Raw genomic sequence first — 22,345 nt, 5'->3', positions numbered from 1 at the left:
GGGAGCCCTGAGCAGCCCTCCTGGTGGCTCTAAAGTGACATGCATGCAGATATACATATTTACACACACAAATGTGTATAAATGCCTTGTTCTTACAGCTCTCCTTCGGCACCTGCCTCTGTGTCCATCCCAGGCAGGATGCTGGGCAGCTTCAGCCTGACTCCACGAGTCCATTCCCATCCTCCAGGCCCTGCATGTCCCTGGAGATGTCCAAAACCCCACGTCCACTCCTTCCGTCCCTCCCATTGTCAGGCACAGCCTGACTCACGTCCCCTTCCTTGCTTTCTCTGTGTGCTCATGTAATTTCCAAGCCACCTTCCTTCCCTATTCCACACCCCAATTTATTTTTTCCTAAGGGTCTTTCCCCTCCTTCCAAGTGGTTTTCAGAAAACCAGCGTCACCCTGGTTCAATGAGAGCCCCTGGGTGTTTATCATGTTGTTAAACCATTTCCTTCGAGTGGGCTCCAGATGAAGTTATCACTTTGTCAAGGCGTGATGCAAACCCACAGCGGGAAGCACACAAAGGGAGAGCCCACCAGGCTCCTGGGAAGTTTGGGTGAGCTGCTTGCAGAAATCCGCCGAGCCCACCCCTCCGAGACCTTTATTTCCCCCTGCGGCAGCTGTCATCTGATCCCACGCCTCGCCTCTGAATGGGGCTCTCGGAGGATGCCAGATGTTGGGAACAAAGGTCTAAAAATAATCTTTCCAAGTAATCTTCCCGTCCATCACTCAAGGAGAGAGAGCGTCAGCTTTGTGCGAACATGTGAGCCGAGAACCTGATCTAACTTCAACAAGTTCAACAGCAGCTCCCGGCTTCTGCCTCTCTGCTCGGAATAATTGGCAGATTTTTTTAACCTTTTTTTTTTTTTTTTTTTTTTTTTTTTTCTTTTTTTTTTTTTTTTCATTCCTTCCCCTTTCCCTTCCCAGGAGCGGCGCAGGGAAAGGCTCGGAGCGCTCAGCCCTCTCTCCCTCCCTCCCCGCCTCCCTCCCTCCTTGCCGAGCCCGGAGCCGCCCGCACCCCGAGAGCTCCGGGGCTCCTTCTTCCATCTCTCACTGGAAAAAAAAAAAAATAAAATAAAATAAAATGAGCTCGCCCGGAGCCGCCCGCACCCCGAGAGCTCCGGGGCTTCTTCTCTCACTGGAAAAAAAAAAATATAATAATAAAATGAGCTTCAGGCTGCTGCCAGAGATGCGTTTGTGCCCGAAGATCTTCGCCGCAGCCCTGTGCGTGCTGGTTGTGCTGCCGGAGCCGGGCTGTGCCAGGACCCTCTGGAAACGCGCTCTGCTGAAAATGACGGAGAAATACGATGTGAGTGAGGCTGGGGGGCCGGGGGGATGCTCGCCCAGAAAAGGGGACTTATCCTGACGTGGTTTGGGATGGGGAGTGTTTGGGTCGGCGGGCTGGCTCCGTGTCACAGCCATTCATGAAGTTTTCCCAGGCGGTGCGAAAGTTTTGCCACCTAGCTGCTGCAGGGGGAAGCTCGGAGCAGGGAGGGAATTTTGGGATGGCACCGCTTTCCCTGGAAACTCCCCAGGGCAGCCAGGGGAAAAGGGACCGGGGAGAAGGGGGATGCAAACCCTGCGGCTCCGGGGAGAGGTTTAGCGAGAAGAAGATAATGGGATTTATTGCTGGGAGCAGGGAGGGTTCCCTGCCCAGTTACCCTTTTGTGGTAAATGTGTGCTGGAGGGAGGGATGAGGGCATTCCCCACGGTTCTGCCAATCCCTGGAGCACTGCGAGCTCAGCCCCACAGTGCCAGAGCAGCGTGCCCATCACCCTGAAGGGTGGTGATCCCCGAAATCCATCCCCTGCTAGCAGAGCCGCTGCCCACGCCCTGGCACGCCCCGGGTGCCACCATCTGTGCCTGCTCCTGGCAGCCTGCACAGGGCACTGAGCACAGCCACCACCTCCAAACCCCTCTGGAGAGACCTGCCCAGGGCACAGGCACTGCCAGAAAACCTTCAGGAACCTGAACTCCAGTGGAGCAGGAGTGCTGGAAGTGGAACTGGGACAGAACGAGGAGGGAGGGATGGTGCTGGGGCTTGCCCTGGTGTGTCTGGGCCAGTCAGCTGCCAGAGATGGTCACAGAGGAAATGGGAATTGGGAAAAAAAAAAGGGAAATAATTTGTTTTATATCTTTAGTTTTGGGACTCAAGATTTAAAAAGAAAAACAAAAAAGTTATAAAAGCTTTTACAGAAAGTTTATAAACTTTAAACTTTTTAAAGTTTAAAAAGAAAATCTTTAAAAAAAAAAGAAAGAAAAAGAATTATTTTTTTCTTTAAAGAAAAAAAATAGTTATAGATTTGGTTTATAAACTTTAAACTTTTTAAAGTTTAAAAAGAAAATCTTTAAAAAAAAAAAGAAAGAAAAATAATTATTTTTTTCTTTAAAGAAAAAAAAATAGTTATAGATTTTAAATTTTTGATCCATTCAAGTTCCCTTAGAAACCAGCACTGAGCCAGGGTTTCTGCCCCATGAACTGCTTGGGTGCAAGCCCCAAACAGTTAATTTTCTTATGCTCAGGTCTGACTGCATCTTCTAACCACTGCAATGTGTATAAACAGCACCTTGGTGTCACAGGCAGATCCCCTCCATCTGTTTTCTGCAGCTTTTAATTCAAAAAGGATGTTTTTATGCCCATGACTTTTAGAAGTGCTGTTTATGCATGGCAACATTTGGTTTGTGCAATTCCTGACTCAGGATTGTGACACACATCCCTTGCCCTCCATGAGCAAACTGAAATCCTGTCTTGTATCCTTGAAATTGTGCAGAAAACATTGTGCTGATATTTGAAAGGTACCTCAGGATTTTGTAAAAAAATCTTCTTTATAGCCTCTCTTGGGCTAGGGTATCGATATTTGAAAGGTACCTCAGGATTTTGTAAAAAAATCTTTATAGCCTCTCTTGGGCTAGGGTATTCTCTGGTTTGCACTTTAATTGGAAAATGGATATAAAGAGCTGCATTTCCTGCAAAATCACTCACTGGAAAGTGCATTTATCTGGGTGTTCTGCCATATTTCAGTGTGAAGCTCAAATTTAGTAGGAACTATGAGGTGAATGACCCAGAGAGATAGGACAGGAGCAGAAGAGGAATTTACATGTTGATTTTCAGATAAGGAGCCAGCTCCCCTGGGGATATATCCTCTTCTTTCAACCTGCACTTCTTCAAAGGGCTGTTTTTCCTGGCAGCCCTGAATCCAGGTGCTACTGATCTGGCAAGCTCAGCTAGAATTGCTCATATTGACAGAAACATTGATCCAGGGAGAACAGAAAATGCTTTTCTTTCTCCTCCTCAAAGCCTTGTCAGGGGGAAAACGTCTGCTCTCCATCCTCTCCTGCACCAGGAGGCAGTTCTGGCAGCCCCTCTGCTTTCTCAGAGGGATGTTTTCCTTCCTGCCAAATGCTGTGTGTTCCCTGTGGTTGGAAAATCAGAGTCTGGGGGCAGAGCAGCTGATTTGTGAGTCACTTGGATGGAGGGATGACAGATGGAGGTGCTTACGGCAACGTGCAGCCACGTTGGGCCACAGACATCCCAAAGGACACAGCTTTGTGTGGTCTGAGCACAGAAAATCTGAGGCTGCAGCAGGGGAGGTGTATCCAGAAAAATGCTGGGTGCAGAATGGCAGGCAGGTGTGAGGATGAGGAGCTGGCCAGGGGGTTTTCATTCAGCCTGAGGAAGGGTGTTGCTTGGCGAGGAGGGGTCAAGTGGGACTGGAGAAGGGAGAAAGAGGGATTGCAGTGAGGAGAAAAACCTGGCAGGCACAGTGGGATGCTGGAGCTGGGCTTTAAAACAAATCCATCTATTTTCCAGAAGGACACTTGTCGAGTTCAGTGATTTGCAGCTGGTGTTGTGCAGCCCCCACACTCCAGGGGCTGTTCCCAGGGGGCAGAGGGAGAGAGCTACCTGGGAGTGGGTTCAGTTCCTTATAAAACACCCATCATGTCTGTTGGGAAAAACTGGGCCAGTCTGGATCTCATTCCACTGTCAACTACAGCAAGTGTTTTAGAAAAATCCCAGCCTTCTTCTAAAGTTTTCCAGAAATGAAGAATTCCTCACAGCTGCTGTAATGCTCTTCCAACAATTTATTTACCCTGCAGCAGCCAGCTCTCATAAATCAGCCCTGGGGTACCCTCTTCGTGTTCTGGCCCCCAAATCCTCAGAGTAACCTGTGAGCAGAGCAGCCTCAGCCCCCCTTTGGAACCTGCACACACACACACACACCTTTTCCTGTATTTCCTGCTTTCCAACCTTTTACTCATTATTTTGCATCTCTTTGGAGCCCACCCCAGTTCTGCAGGGTTCTTCCAACTGCAAACAGCAGATCCAAAATGACAAATCCTGAGCTAACAACAGGAGAATATTATTCCCATTGCTTTGGTCTTGTCCTTCAGATTGTTTAAGCTGCTTTCAGGCTGATGTTTGCCACTTTGATCATCACTGATGGGTGATTTTCCAGGTCTTTAATGGAAACATCAGAGGATTCAAAATTCCCTTTGACTGTGGTGGGGTTTTTTGATTTTTTTTGTGGGTTTTTGTTGTTGTTGTTGTTTGTTTGGGTTTTTTTTTTTGTTTTGTTTTGTTTTGTTTTGTCTTGTTTTTGTTTTATGGCCAGTGTTTGTAATACCTGCCAGGGCCAGAGCTGGTGGTGGGAGGCTGAAATAAACCTCATGTGCCACCTTGAGGGGCTCCATGCAGAATATGAATGAGCAGAGAGCTGTGCTTTGACACAAGCTCAGGGACCAGGTCCAGACACAAATAACAGAATAGATCTGGGATTTTTGGGAGGCAGATTGCATCCCTCAGTTGCTATTGAAATTATGGCTGAGACTGAGTGATTCCATCCAGGTTTTTCCTCATCATTGTTGACTTCCAGAGTTCCTCAGCTGAACTCTGAACTTCTCCCCTTACTTTGTTTCTATCTCTAAGACAGATATTGTCATTAAATTATTTAATAACTCTTCCTCGGAAACAGAAATTTACCCCCTACACTGAAAAATGTTTTAAAGAAATTTTGACTGTCTCCACAATCTGCAAAAATAATAAATCAGAGCCAGACTGTGAATGCTGGGAGAGCTTCTAAAAACCTTACAACCCAAACCTGGAGACAACCTTAACCAGGTTATTTTGGGGAATGAGAGAACCCTGTTTATGCACCCATAAACAAGGGAGTTTATTAAACCAAACAAGCAAAATATTCTTATTTTGAAAGCAATGAGTTGTGAGCAATAGGTGACCAGAGAAAATGGGCAGGGAGGTCATGAGGTACAAAGTTATTTGGCTACAACTGTTATATTGTTCCCCAACGGAAATTTCATTCATGGAGCCAGCTGTTCATTGCAATTTTGGCTTCTTGGTTTCTGAATCATCTGTGAAGCAACTGCAGTAATTGTTTGGTGGTTTTTTCATGTATCCATTATTTGCCAGTATTATTTTGGTCCCATTTCCGTCTGCAGATGACCTTTCAAATAGAATAGTAAGCTGTGACCTTCCAGGATGAGCACTCCCTCCACCTGCTCAGTGTTTGGAACTGCACAGATTTATTGCTCACTGCTCCCTTATATACTAAAATTATAGCTGGTATGATATTTTTCTCTATTCAAAATACAGCAACCCAAAAAAAAAACCACCCTCAAAAAAGTGTATTTTTAATATCTCAGATTTTCATGAAGAAAATAATGATGATTTTCATGTTTCAAATTTGGAGTGTTTGCAGCTTTTGAGGAATGGAGTAATATGAGAGTTTGCACCTTCAGTGTGGAAAACATCATCAAAATTGGGTTTTTCCAAACCTTTTTCATGGTTTAAACAGCCTGTGAGTTCATGGGAAAACAATGTCACAGAAGGGTTTTAAAGGAAAAAGCCGAAGAAATTTGTTTATTGATATTGGGAACAGGGCAGGAGACTGTCATTAGTGAAAACATCAGGAATTCTCTGTCTGTCTGACACTCCATCTCCTGCAATGGCCTCTCCTTGGCCAGATTTTGGGAGAATCCATGTGGGAACAGGCTGTTGTCAAAGGACAGATGCTCCAAGGGAGCCACTGGGGGTTACAGAAGTAAGGAGGGAGCTGGATGTAGAGAGGGATGTTGATCTCACCTCAAATTTCTCCATGGTCTGCTGGTGAAATTTCCTAGAAACTCCTGGGGGACTGTTGCACCACGTTTATTCTTGAAATAGCAACGCCAGTTTCTCATCACTGATTTTGTAACACACCAGTGATTTGGCCAAGTGTATATTTACACACATTTTTATGTATTTATGACTTTACCAGCCTGCTCGTGAGGCCATGGCAGAGCTCACTTCACACCCCTGGCTTGATGCTGGTCTCTTTTAAAAGTGCAAATCCAGAATCCACTTTTGATTTTATGAATGATTGTTAATAAACCTGAGACCTGAGTGCCCTGAGCACTTTCTGCAGCCCAGAGGTGAGGGAGTGGTTGAGCCACAGCTGAGAAAGGAGTGGGTTGGGTGATTCACTTCTCTGCTGCAGGGATTTGGCTTCTTGCTGAAACAGCCCCAGTGTGAAAAATATCTGAGTGGTGCCTCACAAATGTTCCTGGGCCTGGTAATGCACTTCACACCTCCCTTGTCCTGACAGTGTGCAGTGAGCAGCTCAGCTTCTCTCCACTGCAGTGAAACTGGGCTCATTTTCTTTGGGACAAAGCTGGCATCACTCTCACAGACCTCACCAGAATGTCCCATGGTTTAGAAATTGTCTCTAATTTAAAAACCAAGAGCTCCACCGTGGATAAACTTGAAAGGCTCCCCTATAAATTCTGGTCCAGACAACGTGATGGAGATGGAAGGAGCCCACTGAGGAGAAAGGTGCTACCAGGGACATCAGTCCTATGCTCCAAAACAACACAGTGCCCTCATTTCCACTGCTTGCCTATCAAAGTGTTTTGGTGTCCTCATCATGAGGATGCCTGGAGTCTTCTCTCAGTTTCCTAGACAAGTATAAAAGAATTTAAAGGATTTTTAACCTAATTTTCAACCCACAATCTCAATTATAGATTGAGATATTGCAATTACAATAATTTAGTGCTTGTTTGGTGTTTCCAAAGCACTTCACTAAGGGCATCACACAGTGCTGGGAAAGTTGCACAGTTAGCTCTCTGCTGAATGCTTAAAACCCACTTTGAAACCCCTTGTGATGTAGCATTCACATTCCCTGAACAGGATTCTTTCGCCCAGGATTTTTTTCCTGGGAAGCTGAAAGGCAGCGAGAAGCCTCAGGAAAAAGGAAAACAATTCTTATCTCATTTGCTTCTCCTGTGTTGTGCTCATGTGGAATGTGTTTGGAGATTGTTTACCCACAGGTGATTGTTCCATTGGGTTCTGGTGTGAGTTGTTTTGACTCTTTGGCTAATTAAGGCCAAGCTGTGTTGAGACTCTGGAAAGAGTAACGAGTTTTCTTTATTATCTTTTCAGCATTCAATAAGTATCCTTTCTGTATTCTTTAGTATGGTATAGTATTCTTTAATAAAATATAGTATAATAAAGTAATAAATTAGCCTTCTGAGAACATAGAATCAAGAGCATCATCCTCTCCCCTCGTCGGGGTATTCCACTTTTCCAATGCCTTGCCCCTCTCCCTCCAGCGGGATGTTCCGTAACTCACCTTACGCCGAACCTGACTTCCTTTTCTTCTCTTTGCAAAGGATTATGAGTACCCTCTTCATTCTCACAGTTCCCAGTACCAGAAGAACGACCGGTGCCCGCCGCCGCCGCAGAGCCTGCCGGAGCGCGCCTGCGAGGTGCCCAGCTGCCGCTCCGACGCCGAGTGCCAGCGCCACAAGCGCTGCTGCTACAACGGCTGCATCTACGCCTGCCTCGAGTCCGTGCAGCCCCCGCCAGGTGCGGGGGGCCCCGGGGGAGCTGGGGGAGGGAGCAGCTTGTGGGGATGGGGGCGGCGGTCGTGGCGGTCTTACACGCGTTGGGCACGGGGTGGGAGGTTGGAGCGCGGGTTCTGTTCCGCACTTGGGGTTTCCGCGGGGTTGATGAGTCAAAAAGGTGTCCAAGGCAAGCTGGGGGAGGAAAATTTCCACTTAGTTGAATTGTAGAAGTTACTCAAGGCCAGTTCTTTTCCTGGAATGGTATTTTCCATGTCCCATCCCTGGAAGCGTCCAAGGCAAACTGGTGTGGCAAAATTCCCACTTGGGTGAATTGTAGAAGTCCCTCAAGGCCAGTTGTTTTCCTGGCATGGTATTTTCCATGCCCCATCCCTAGAAGCATCCAAGGCAAACTGGTGTGGCAAAATTTCTACCTGGATGAAATGTAGAAGTCACTTAAGGCCAGTTCTTTTCCTGGCATGGCATTTTCCATGCTCCATCCCTGGAAGTGTCCAAGGACAGGCAAACTGGTGTGGCAAAATTTCTACTTGGATGAATTGTAGAAGTCATTCAACGGCAGTTCTTTTCTAAGGACAGGCAAACTGGTGTGGCAAAATTCCTACTTGGGTGAATTGTAGAGGTCATTCAATGCCAGTTGTTTTCCTAGGACGGCATTTTCCATGCCCCATCTCTAGAAGCATCCAAGGCAAACTGGTATGGCAAAATTTTACTTGGTTGAATTGTAGAAGTCACTCAAGGCCAGTTCTTTTCCTGGCATGGCATTTTCCATGCTCCATCCCTGCAAGTGTCCAAGGACAGGTTGGATGAGTCTTGCAGCAACCTGGGATAGTGGAAGGTGTTCCTGGCCATGGCAAGGGACTGGAATGAGATGATCCATAAGGTCCTTTCCAACCCAAACCCCACATTCTGTGTTCCTGTGCTTCTATATTCAGGAAAAGAGGCAATCCTGGCCTGCATTAGTGCTGACAGAAGTGAGGCAGCCAGCTCACCATCCCCTGCCATGGGAATGGGAATGGGCATGGGCATGGGCATGGGAATGGGAATGGGAAAGGGAAGCAGCAGCTGCCTGAGCCTCTAGGACAGCAGGTTCTTGTGGCCCTGGATAACATCCATGTCTCCCTTTCCACTGGGACAACAAAAGAATGAATATAAGTCCAAATCAGGTCAATCCATCAGGCAGCCTCCTCACAGGCCCTTAGAGGAAATCCATGACTTTTCCATAACTCTGTGCCCCGTGGCTGGTACATCTTGACACTGTGGTCTCTTATTTCTGTCTTCTGCAGTCTTGGACTGGCTGGTTCAGCCCAAACCCCGCTGGCTGGGAGGCAATGGGTGGCTTTTGGATGGCCCAGAGGAAGTCTTACAAGGTACAGGACATTTCTCTGTCTTCTCTGCAATATCCATAATCCCACAAAGGCCCTGGAGAATGAATCCCTCATACACAGAGCTTGCCTGGGATGTTGGGCTGCTGGGGCTGCTGGTATTTGTCTGGAGTTTCCACAGGAATAACTCTGTGTGGTGCTGGGAGCTGCTGTCTGCTGCAATAAATACTTTTTATGGATATGGATTATCCAGCAGAGCACGCACTAGGAATGCTGCAGGGTGCTGGGCTTGTACCCATTCTTCAAATAATTAGAGATATATCTTCCTTTTAGAGAAAGGCTTTGTCATCATACACATAATTTTCCGCCAGCTTCCTGATAGACTGTGGGTGGACTTGGAATGGGAGATCCTTTAATCCAGAGTGGCCTCATCACCCAGATGCCTTGGGCTGGGGCTGTGGCTCTTGGATCTGAAGCTGATTTGGACAGGAGCTCTGGCAAGCTGCCGCAGAGCTGTGCCAACCGGGGCATCTAAGTTTGGAGACTGACAGTGAGATTGAGCTTCTCAGGTTCATTCCATAGGGAAAGGGGTTTTAATTAATTTTGTCCAATACCTAAAACTGAAATAAGGAGGGAGTGGGAGGTGGGAAGAGAAATTTTCTTCTATGAGGCATTCCCAGAGGTATGGACACCTGAAGTTTTTGGTTTTTCATGGAAACATTAACCCAGCTTTTGATCAGCTTTAGTCAGACCCAGGTAGTGCCAATAAATTCCCCTCTTTGGTCTTACACAGATGGTTTTAGACTAGCTGAGCCTCAACTCTCATCTATTATGGAAACTCCAAGTTCTTGAAGAGAAAATTCTGCCTCCAGCTCATTGGAGCTGCACAGCTAGAAACAAGATAAAATAGGTTCCTCCTCATCCATCCTTGTCATGCTTATATTATTTGTTCTTATCTGAACACCTTCATCTCAGCTTGAGGGAGTAATTAGGGAAGTAAGAACCATCAGTCATGGCATGAGAATTACAGCAGAGGTACTTGAAATTAAAAATGAGAGGGAGGAGTGGCCCTGCAGAGTCTGTACATGTAATGGCCACAAACACTGCCCAAGTCCCGCTTTGCCTTCCCATTCTGAGCTGCACTTGCTGCCTATCCTGGGTGAAAACTTAAAAACAGAGGTCAGACAAAATTAAGAGGATAAAAAGCAGTTTATTTATATTTGTTGAAGGGCCTTGAGGTACATTTAGGGCAGGGCAAAACCCACCCAAAAATAGATGATGGGTCAGAGGTTTTCACTTTTATAAGTTTGGTCCATTTGCATATTGGGGGTTAATTAATTACAGCTTCAGGTAATGAAGTCATTTACCCCCAGTTTGCTGCCCCAACTCACTTTTGTTTCCATCTCTGAGGCAGTGAAGTGTCCTTGATTGCCAGGCCTGGAGAGGAATTGTTGTGTCTGCCCAAAATGGGACAGCAGCAGCTGATACTGGGTGTGGAGCTCAGAGTTTACACTTGGTGCCTAAAGAGGCTGACCTGGAACAGAGACTGTACGGAGTTAAAGGAATAAAGTTCACTAAAAGGCCTTCAAAGGATACACCTTGGGCAACACAAGAGCCAGGCCATGGCAATGCCCAAAATGGATCCAATATGGACCCCAAGTCATGAAGTTTCACACTTTTATAAGTTTTGGTGCATTTACATATTAGGGTTAATCGTTCAATTGCAGCTCAGGTTATGCAGTTCCATCCTCCCAGTTTGCTCTTGTCAGTTCACTGTTTTTTACACTATTTGGGCCTGAAGGTGCTATGGTGTCCTTGATTCTGGGGCTGGAAAAGGATTGTTTTGTCTGGCTAAACTGTGAAGAGAACTTGCTAACACTTTATATGAAGCTCAGAGTCACACACCAATGCAGTACAGAATCCGAAAAATACAAAAGCTAAAACTTAAGGCGTCACACTAAAGAACTGCAGGACTACAAACACATGAAAAACATACAGGCTAAAACCCTACAGCATCAGTGGCAGGCAGTGCCCACCCCAGGGCTGGCACTGCAGGCTGCGGGCAGGGTTTGTGCAGGGAATGGGGCTGAGCCGTGCCAGCCCCGTGCTGCCCCCATGGCAAGGAGCCTGAGGCGGGGTGGTGGCCGTGCTGGGCTCCCCATGGGTGTCACAGCGTGCCTGGTGACCTGCTGGCTTCTCTTGCAGCCGAGGCCTGCAGCACCACGGAGGACGGGGACGAGCCCCTGCACTGCCCCACGGGCTACGAGTGCCACATCATCAACCCGGGCAACACGGCCGAGGGCATCCCCAACAGGGGCCAGTGCATCAAGCTGCGGGGAAACCCAGGTGGGCCAGGCAGAAACCCCCTCTGTGGGGTGATGCCTTTTTCTGACTCGCTGATGGGGCAGCTGGGAGGTGTTTTAAAAACTTTTTGTTCCGTTTTCAGTCTCATGTGAAGGGTGAGACAATATAGATGGAGTAATGCACTCCATCGCAGTCAGAAGCTAACTTCTGATTGTGCTAATTTCTTAATTACAATATGTTATAAGCATTCCTTGGCCTGTCAGCTTTAGCCACACCATGCTGTAAATGCCTTAAAGCCAATAATCTAAAATTGCTCCTTGTAAGCCCTACTACAATGCATCCTTCACAGTTCTGTTCCTCCAAAGTACCCAGTCTTATTTGCAAGACCATCCTTTGAAGCTTGTTTCCAGTTCCATTTCTATCTCAACAACCTCTGTCCTATTCCATGGCATTTCTAAGTCATCATTTCTTGTCTCAAGGTTTGCATACAGATGCACACTGTGTGAGCCTTCTGTCAGGCTTTGAGAATTCTCTACAAGTCCATTTCCCATATTTCCCCCTCACTCTTAAATGGAAAAAACTTCTTGTGCATACTTGTGATGTTTGCAAGGCAGAACCAGAAAAGAAGAGACCAGGACACCAGGACACTCATGCCAGTGTCCTCTGGGGCTGTGTCTGTGTGTACTGTCACTACACAGCACAAAAATCAGAAATATTTATATGTTACTGCATGCTTCAATGAGAAATCTGAGTTTTAAAGTCCAGGTTTTTTGTCTTCTGACTTTGCTTCCTGCATCCAAAATTTTGTTGCCTTTATTCTGCTGATGCATTTGCCTGAAAAAGAATTTCATACATGCCAGAATATTTTCCAGGAAAGCTCCTAGCATGTTTAGATATTCATTGAATGGTAGGATATGTACACTGGCACTGGGCTACAAATCACCTCAGTGCAGAGACGTGAGACATCAGTTTTGCCATTTGGTCACTGTAAAAAACAGGAGAAGCATCAATCAGATCTCTGAGCTGCTTCCAAAACAGATTAAGAGGTTTTTTTTCTAGGGCTTTTGGAGCATCTCTTTGACATTACCTTTTCTTTAATAACATCCAATGTAATGCAGAACTGTGGGGATCTTAGACATGAAGTATTTCTAAGGGCTAAAATAATTATATAAGTGGCAAACAGAACAACCTACTGGAACTTGAATCATGTAAAATACTAATAGATGGTCTGAAAGGTTATCCAAATTTTATTTCATTTGGGAAAGCCTCTGATTCCTTGACTTGTAGCTATTGAAAAGGTTATAAAATGCTAGTGGCAATTCCCACTCTTATGGCAAATGAGTTGTGTCCACAGAGCCCAGTAATCTCAGCAGTTTATAAGAGGTTTATAGCAACCCAAATTACTTCAGCAACAGAGAACTTTTATTTCCCTCATTGTGAGGTTATTATTTCCCGATCTCTAATTTCTCTGTGCTGCAGACAGGTCAGAGTTTAACACAAAAAAAAATGAAGGCTGACTGTGTATGTTCTCACCATGAACCTTCTTTTCCAGATGGACACAACCTGAGGCATAAGTACTACAAGGAATATTTTGGTAAGCTGCTGGCATGAAGTGTTTGTTCTTGTTGCTATTATTTATTATTAAGCTCAATCATTCTTGCAATACTTACAAGGAATTTGCTCCTTATGAAATGAAGGTTTGTACATGGAAATAAAAATTTTTTATCTTCAATTCTCTATGCTTTGGTCAGATCTTATTTTACGATTTACAAAGCCCTGACTGTGGACTCATGAGAACCAGAATTTTCAGCTGTGGCAGAATGAGTTAAATGATGCAGTCTTCTGCCAGGGAAACCACCCAGTCCAATAATCTTTTTTTATTATTATTTTAAGCATCTTTTTGGAGCTCTGCTCTTGGACTGTGGTAAGAGATAAGGGATGGCTGGAGCCCAGTGAATTCCCTCAGAGGTGTCAGGTCCCTCTCACAAATCTGGGGCTCCAAGAAAGCAGGAGCATCTCCCACATCTTTCCTCACAGTTCCAAAGCTCCTGGTTCCTCCCTCTTGGATCTGGATCAGATTGGAAGTGACATTCAGGCACAACTAGACAGCATCTTTGACAGAAGGTTCACAAAAATCCAAATTTGGCCACTTTGGCTGATCAAACCATGAGAGGATTTTCTTTCCTCTCTTCCAGTGTGGGCTAGCACAGCTCTCTGCTAAATAATGATACCAATAAAACTGCACTGCTGAGGGAACCTTGAGAAACCATTTGCCACAGCCCAACCCAAAACCTGACTTTGCTGATGTTTGTTTTACAGGGAGCAACTCCAACAATTTGGTCGGCTATGTGAAAAACCAGCAGAAGCATTTAGGCTAATTGAAGGCGTGCCTGGGTAAGTGCCCTGTGAATAAAGGGAAAGCTGGGTGGAAATAGCTGGTGCTTAGAATGCAATTATTCAGAGAAACATTGTCTGAGAGTGGTATTTCCTCTAAGCAAAATGCAGGAGTAAGGACAGCACCTTAAAACCCTGTGCAGGTGCATGAAACACTCTCATTCCACCAGACACACCTGATCCCTTTGCAAAACCTTTGCCTTGTGGGTATTTAGAGGATGGAGTGATTTTTTTAGGATGAAAAATAATTGGTGTTCCTTAAGACTTTAAACTTTGTGTTTAGGGGTTTCTTCTAACAGAGGTGTAACTGGAATTAAAAAGCTGTTTATTCTGGCCTGACTGCAAAAAGGGTCAGTCTTGCAAATACTTCAGCACGTGGGGGGTTTTGTGGGATAATTTTATGTGTGTGAACACTTGTGCTGAGCAAAAAAGGCATGTTGATCCAGAGCCAAGCCAACAGCAAAAGCTCTGTTTTATCAGCCTTGCATCAGGCAAGAATGAAAATATTTATTACACCAAAAGTTCTGTCCCCAAGATTGCTTTCTCAACACTTTCAGCTTCACTTTAAAATTGACTTGGGTTTAGCTGGGAGTTCTGAAAACAAAGCAGTTCAGTGTTGTTCTGTACCTACGTCAGGCTGGCTGTTAAGATTGCTCAGCTACTTAAGGACAAGTTCTGTGCAAACATCCTAGGAAGGATAAATATTTTAATCCCTCTTCCTTTTTTTCTTCTTTTGTTTGTTGGTTTTCCCCCAGCTGGACCACTCTGTCAAGAAATGCTTTGCCCAGCAGCTTTCTGGTCCCAGATCTCCACAGCTCCAGCACCCCCCGGTCCCTGCCCATCACTGACAAAAACATTCATTATCCAAGGAACAGGATGAGTCCAGATTCATGATCCAAGGAACAGATGAGTCCAGATTCATGATCCAAGGAACAGGATGAGTCCAGATTTTAACCCCACCAGGAAGGGGAGAAATGTGATCCCCTAAAGGAAACCACACCATTTATCAGCTGCCCTTCTACAAAAGAAATGCAAACAACTCCAAGGGATTCCCGTAAGCCACAGTGCCACGACCAGGCTGCTGACACAGAGCCTGCCCTTCATGTGCTGTTGTGTGACCAATTCAGATTTCAGGCCTGTGAACACAACTCAGTGACGTCAGAATTCTACCTAAACATCATACCTAAGTTGCTTTAAAACAGGTGAGACTCAAAGGTTCTCTGGGTCAAATCCAGTGCCTGCCTGTCTTGAGCAAGCCCTTTAAAGAAGCTTTTTCATCAGCTTAAAATTCTAAGAAATTTGCAAATTTCTTCTTTTCCTATTTATACCCAGATAAAAAAACCAGGCTTGACACCCACTCTAAATGGCTAAACCTGAAGTCCTTAAAATTTGAGGAAGTTTAAGCTAGGAGCAAAACCAGCTTTATAAATGTTTTTAGGTTACTTTCCTCTTCTCAGCCTGGTGAGCTGCAGATTGAGGGTTAATAATGGAACAGATTCCTTCCTGCAGTATCCAGGCTGACACACAAATGCATGCCAGGTTTTGTAATGTGCTGTTTTTAGCCAGCACAGTTAATACTCAAAAAATCTGTGGGTTTGTACCTGCAAAACCTCAACAAGAGGCCTGAAGTCTGGATAATTTGTTAAATGTGTTAGAAAATCAAGCCCAGGATAAATTTGTGTGATGAAAAGGATTGTCTGGCAGATGGGCCACTGCTCCTCAGGAGTCCTGTACCTTTGTGTTGATTTCCCTAAATCCTTAAAGCCTGGATATTTGCATTTGGACCTCACAGCAGCTTTTAGCTGTTTACCATTATACAATGGAAAACACATTTTCTATTAAGATGTGGCAGTCCTGAAGGGACAGTTGTGTTTATTGCGACAAACCAGCCAGAATTGCCTGGCAGAAAATCCACATTTGCTCCATGGTTTAGTCCACGTCCCCATCTGCATGCATGAAATTAGCATTTTGATTTTCACAGTAGTAGCACTGCATAGAAATACCCAATTCACAAATGTGAGCGCCTGCTTCCACTCACAAAATACAGGATTTTTTTTTCCATTCACTAAATGGTTTAAGCCAAATCCAAGACACCTATAAAACTCTTGATACTTTGCACATGACATTTGCAGCTGGAGAGATGGAAGGTGCCAAACTGCTCTTCTGTTTCCTATTCTAAACACACTCCTGGGTGCTTTACAGAGCAAAGGAACAGCTGAAGGGCTCCACATGTTCCTAAATACCTTCATTTGTTCTACTCACTTTTTTCCAAAGTGTAAGATATTAAATGCAGCACCACGTTTGGACAGAGCTGTTTCTAGAATTTTATCCTATACAGGCTCTGCAGTGAGATCTTAATTCCTGCTTGGACACAGGAGCCACAGAACCAGAGAATTGTGGTTTGGGTTGGAAGGGAGTTTGAAGCTCATCACCTTCCACTGGAGCAGGTTGTCCAGGCTCCAATCCATATTTTATGGCTCCAAACTGTGTTCAGACCACAAACTTGTCACTTATCCTACTGCAGCCTCGCTTCTCAGTGCTGCTCAGTGAAATGGATTGATTTTGTTCAGCATTACTTTCTGCAGAAAAAAAGAATTAAAATTCTGATTAAATGAGCAAAGCCCTTCAGTGATCACTGCTGGCCCCAAAGGGTAAATGTCCAAATGTTCTATTTTAAACTAAAAAATTCCTAAAACCTTGTTAGTAGCTAGTTGAAAAACTAGTGTTAAGCATTCACAAATTTGAAAGATTAAAACTTCAAATCTCAACCTAATCTCTCAAAGCAGCCCAAAATATGCTTAATTTGAGTGGACACATTCACTTCAGTGTCTGTTTTCTCTGTAGCTGCAGAAGCACATACCTGACCACCTGGGTGGGACAGTGCAGGTATTTTCTGCTTGCAAAAGGAATTTTAAAAAGAAAAAAAAAAAGAAAATTGATAAATTAATAATTTGATGGTGAATTTCTGTTTACTGGGTGTTTCACAGCCATCACCCTCCTTTGTGGTGCTATAATGCTCAGGGGGTTTTTCCCAAGTTAATTCCAGTTATTAATTGTCAAACTCAGAAACAAAAGCCACAGAAGGGACTTGACAAAGTGCTGTGTTTTCAACAGTGAAACGCTGAAATGTGAAACTCAGACACTGAAATGAAAACACAGAGCAGGTGAGCTGTCCTCAGCTGCTCTTCTCTCCAAAAACAGATGCTTCATCAGCAGCCTGGTGCAGCACAGTAGGAAATGCCTGGTGTAGGATGTTTTTAACATTTTCATGACCACTTTGCAGCGTGTTTTTAACATTTTCATGACCACTTTGGTGCTATGATAACCTTCCTGTGTGTCACTGAGTGCTGCACTGCCCACAGCCTCCCACATCCCCGAGGATCTGGGCAGCCCCAGGCAGCCCCTCCCTGGGTTGTGCTGTTCAGGTTCTGCTTTGGTGCTCAATAAAAAGTGACCAGTCTGTTTTTCAACCCTGCCGAGTTTCTGTTGTGTCTTCTTGATCTACTTTCATCTTTGGATTATGGAAAAAAAAAAGAAAAAAAAAAAGGAGAAATCTTCTAAGTTTTAGTTGTTGGGAGAACATAACACAAGCGTAGGGAGACAAAAGTCATTTTGTCCACTGGAAGGGATGTGATAGACTCCAAAATACATCCACCACTCCTGTGCCCTTCCAGAATGGTCTCTGTTTTGGGTCAGTTTTGGGTCAGTTTTTGGCATTTGCACTGCCCACAGAGGAGCTGATGGACAGCCCTGGGGAGGCTGGGGGTGGTGGCCCAGGTGAGGTGACCTTTGTTGGCACTGGGGCAGTGCTGGTGCTGCTAGCTCAGGTGCTTTGGGAGCTGCCCAGGCAGCTTTGCAGGAGCCTCAGAGGGTGGAGAAGCCAAGCAAGGCGAAGGTCAGGGCTGGGCTGTGCCCACTGCAGGACAGAGCTGGCACAGAGAGGGGCTGGGCATTCCCAGCTTCCCCCATCCCACCTGCCCCACCCAGCCAGTCCTGCTCTACCTGATCCTCAGCACAGCAGGACAGGAGCTGCCTGCAGCTGGGCCATGGGACAGCAGGGCTGGCACTTTGGGAGGGTCTGGGGGGTTCAGATGACCCCAGGCAGCAGCAGGTGTCAGGAGAGCTCCTCACTGTGCCAGTGGAGTTGTGCTTGGCATCACTTGGACCTCTCATGGTCCTTGGGATCACCTGGATCTCTCGTGGTCCTTGGGATCACTTGGACCTCTCGTGGTCCTCGGGACCCTTGGGATCACTTGGACCTCTCATGGTCCTTGGGATCACCTGGACCTCTCATGGTCCTCCTTGGGATCCTTGGGATCACCTGGACCTCTCGTGGTCCTTGGGACCCTTGGGATCACTTGGACCACTCGGGGTCCTTAGGATCAATTGGACCTCTCATGGTCTTTGGGATCACCTGGACCCCCCATGGTCCTTGGGACCACTTGAACCTCTCATGGTCCTTGGGATCCTTGGGATCACCTGGACCTCTCGTGGTCCTTGGGACCACTTGGACCTCTCGTGGTCCTTGGGATCACCTGGATCTCTCGTGGTCCTTGGGATCACTTGGACCTCTCGTGGTCCTCGGGACCCTTGGGATCACTTGGACCTCTCATGGTCCTTGGGATCACCTGGACCTCTCGTGGTCCTTGGGACCCTTGGGATCACTTGGACCACTCGGGGTCCTTAGGATCAATTGGACCTCTCATGGTCTTTGGGATCACCTGGACCTCTCATGGTCCTCCTTGGGATCCTTGGGATCACCTGGACCTCCTCGTTTGGATGGGAGGTCACAGGGGGTGTGCACATAACTCCTGTCTCCTGCTGGGAGGTGTGACAGCAACCAAGAACCTCGGCTTCCAGGAGAATGATTGGTTTGATGAACACCCCAAAATCATGGTTTAATTTAGGTTCGTTTCCACGCCAATGCAAGCAAGTACAGTTTCTGCTGCTGTAGTTTGGTCGTGATCTTTGTGGAAAAAGCACAGCGTGACCTGAGGCAGTGTCTGGAGTGACACTGAGGTGCTGTCAGGGCATCCCAGGAACCAACAACAGGATCAGCAGGAGGACTAACAAAATAGATCTTCAAGGAGTCTACTCCACCACCAGAATAATAGAAAATAAATTCTGATGTACCACTCTGTGCTATTGGAGTGTCTTGGTCACCTTCAGGAAGTTTTCCGTAGTTTGCTGAGCAGTGAAAAGCCTCTGAGGTTTGGACAACCCATAAAAGAGTTTTTGGAGGCTGGAGGATTCTCTTGCTTGTGACACAGCAGGGGTTGGCTCATACAGGGGATATTTTCTTCTCCCACCTCACCCTGGCTGCACAGGTTGGATTCCCCTCTGCAGGTGGGGTTGGATGAGAATTGATCATCTCTCTATTTGTCTATTTGAACATTGATTTGTCTCTGGAAAAAGGATTTACTGCATCATCTAGGATCCTTCAATGGTAAATTAAAAAAAAAACCAAAACAAGACAAAAACAAAACTCAAAACCAAAAAGCCAACAAAAACAACCAACCAACAAAAAAAAAAAAAAAAAAAAAAAACAAAAAAAAAAAAACCAAAAAAAAAAAAAAAAAAAAAAAACACCTTATTCTGGTGAGTCTGTAGAGGTAAATCCTACTATTTCTTCCCATTATTTTCTCCTTGTCATTTTTCCATGCAGACAAAATAGCAAGAACAACAAGAGAGGCTGTGTAAAACAAAAAAAAGATCTGGATGGTGGGGCTTCTGCCCCCCACCAGGTAAGTCTCCCAATTTAAGCAATGGAAACTGTGCAAAAAGAAACCAAAAGCTTTCATTAAATTCCCTCTTCCTTCCCCATTACGCACCTGGGGACAGACCTATGGATTTTACTCAACCTTGATGGGACAAGATGTTCTTTGCTTTAAAAACCAGGAGCAGCAGAAGTTCTGCCCAGGAAAATCCCAACCCAAAACTGAAGTATTTGGATTTTTGGGTAGCAGCAAACTCCATTCTACCCGTGCAGAAGAGATTTTTTCCCTCAAGGTGGCACAAGAGGAACAAAAGTGCAACAAGCCCTGGTTCTGGCAGGGGAGCAGGTGAAGGAGCTGTGAGTTTTGAGCTCACAGCATCATAATTTTGGGCTCAGGGAGTGTCAGAGAATGGCTCCTTTGCTGTGTGTCTTCATAACAGATATTTTCTACTTAATAGACACAAAAAAAAAAAAAAAGGTTTTCCAAATAATCTACTTAGAACTGGAGCTTTATTATCCAATTAAATAGGAAATACTGTAAGGGCATTGTAATTGGAAAATGATAGAGTGAAGAAATACAACTTGTATTAGTGTTGTTTTCTTAACATTATAGTCCTGATTCAGTCTATTCCCATCATTTTCTGAGCCATGGGATAGCAAAATGCATCAATTTTTCATTAGATTTCCTAACATGAAGAAATCAACAGCAGGAAGAAAATGAAACTTGAGTCCATTCAGCAATTTTTCAGAGTGAGTGGCAAACAGCAACATTTTTTTCCTGCATTTATTCCATCTCACCAAATATAATCTCCCATAACAGAACTGAGGGAGCACAAAGATGAGAGAGAGAGATGTTATCCTGAGCCCAAACCACGCTGTTCCTCCTCAGTTTGCTGGATAATAAACCAGCCTGCACTGATTGCTATGGTACATTATTACTCATCAACATGTTTTTCTCCTTTTCCGTGTCCTTTTGGTCTTGGAATTTCTTCCAGTCCCATCAGGACATTGTTCTTCCTCCCTAACCCGGGGTGTGGCCATGGTGCAGATTCTGGATTTTGCTCTTGCAGCTCCATGTGTCTCTACAAGCAGCAGGGTTGTGCCGAGGGGATGATGCTAAATAAGGAAAGGATCAGCCTGTTGCTCAATTAGCCACGGTGGCTAATGAGGGCCACGCTGGGGCTGCCCATGGGCACACCGAGCACAGGATGCATCTCGTGGGCAGCAGCTTCATGGATGATGGGTGAGGATTTGGGGTGCGAAAAGCAAGAGCAAAACCAAAGGGAAATTTTCTTCCTGCCTGCCTAGAGAAGGGGAAGATATTTCACCATTTTTCTGGCAGGAACACAAGGATTTGGAGTGATGTTAAAATTGTGGTGATCATAAACACGCTCAGGTGGGCAGAGGGAGGGATTCCCTGGCAGGCAGTGCTGCTGTGCCTTCTCAGGAGCTGGCAGAGCCAGCTGGACATGCTCCAGCTCCTTGGAAGAGCTGCACTAGGAGGGGGAACCAGTTCAAGAGCACAAATGAGCTCAGAGATGTTTCACTCCCGATTCCCATACGATAAAGTCCAAATGCTTCTGTATCTGGTCCAAGCCCTGGCTAAGCACCTTACCTAAACCCTGGGCAGGGCCTGGATGTGAGATTCCCGAAAATCAGAGGCCAGTATCACCCCTGGCTCCTTTCCCACGGGAAGGAGCGCTGTTGGGTGATGCAGGAACTCCTTCCCTCCCTCTGCCTGACACAGCCAGCTCGGATGCTTGCGAAAGCATTGCTCAACCCAGGGAGCCAGGAAGACTCAGCTGGGTTTTACAAGGTCCTGGCTCCCTGCAGGGTTTCCCAATCGCTGTGTTTTCCCCAGGCTGGGAAGAAGCCCCTCCCTCCCTCCACAGCACCTCAGTGGGTGCTCTCTGTATCTGCCTGGGGTGGCCCAGGGGCTCCTCAGCTTTTCCTGGACCTGGTGGGACCCAGGGGATGCAAACAGGATGCAGATGCTCCATGGAAAAGCAGTGTTTAGGTGAGGGTTTTGGCACCACAGGCTGTCACAAGGGTCCAGGGGCTTGGCCTCATCATGGTTCAGAGCAAAATAAATGTGCAGTTTTCTGGACATCGTCCTTGGAGGAAACTCTTCTCCTGCAGAAAACTGCACATCTATTTTTCCTTGGCTGAGAATGACTTTTATTCCCTCAGTGAAGTTTTTACTGTCAAAGGAGGATCTGAATCTCAGGGACAGTTTAAGGCTAAGTGGATCCTGCAGTCACAGTGCCTGGGGGAGGATGTTGGTCTCCTGGGACAAACCAGAGTGTGATGCTCCCTGACAGGCATCCATAAATCTTTGGGAATGATGCAACCAGTGCACTTTATCAATCCTAGAATCACAGAATCAGATCATAAGCCTAGTTGGAAGGGACCCACAGGGATTATTGAAGTCCAGCTCTGAACACCAAAATCCAACCTGAGCTTGTGTTGGGCTTAACCACGAAAGCAAAAATGAAACACTGTGGGTTTGATAAATGATCATTACAAACCCCCACATCACACATCCATGATGCAAACACTTCTAAATCCCGGCGTTGTGCTGACTGGAGCATTTCCCAAAGAGAACCATCCCAGCCTGGAAGTTTACAAACAGGCTCGTCCCCGTCCCTGGCCAAACACCTTCCCCATCTCCCCGCCGACGCTCCTCCCGCAGCAATCCTTCGGAGGGCGGAGGAAAAAACCCCAACCTGCTCTTCAGGTGCACATGGAGGTGTGC

At 46.0% G+C, this 22,345-nt stretch overlaps 1 protein-coding gene across 2 annotated transcripts; it reads left to right on the top strand.

The window, feature by feature from the left end:
- Window positions 1–869: 869 nt before the first annotated feature.
- Window positions 870–17,338, top strand: WFDC1 (WAP four-disulfide core domain 1). Of its 2 annotated transcripts, XM_039721414.1 has the most exons (8): window positions 870–1,092; window positions 1,174–1,309; window positions 7,663–7,858; window positions 9,138–9,221; window positions 11,382–11,522; window positions 13,033–13,074; window positions 13,800–13,874; window positions 14,630–17,338. In XM_039721414.1, the coding sequence occupies exons 1-7, from the start codon at window positions 1,085–1,087 to the stop codon at window positions 13,856–13,858; spliced, it is 666 nt and encodes a 221-aa protein (XP_039577348.1). In that variant the 5' UTR covers window positions 870–1,084; the 3' UTR covers window positions 13,859–13,874; window positions 14,630–17,338. The 2 variants fall into 2 exon arrangements, with proteins under 2 accessions (XP_039577348.1, XP_039577349.1); XM_039721415.1 differs by lacking the exon at window positions 870–1,092 and having other exon boundaries at window positions 1,102–1,309.
- The last annotated feature ends 5,007 nt before the right edge of the window (window positions 17,339–22,345 follow it).

The sequence above is a fragment of the Passer montanus genome, unplaced genomic scaffold (assembly GCF_014805655.1).
Source record: "Passer montanus isolate IOZ18808 unplaced genomic scaffold, ASM1480565v1 scaffold45, whole genome shotgun sequence".
NCBI classification, from domain to species: domain Eukaryota; kingdom Metazoa; phylum Chordata; class Aves; order Passeriformes; family Passeridae; genus Passer; species Passer montanus.
Note: the sequence above shows the minus strand (reverse complement) of the source record. Positions and strands in the feature narration are given on the sequence as shown.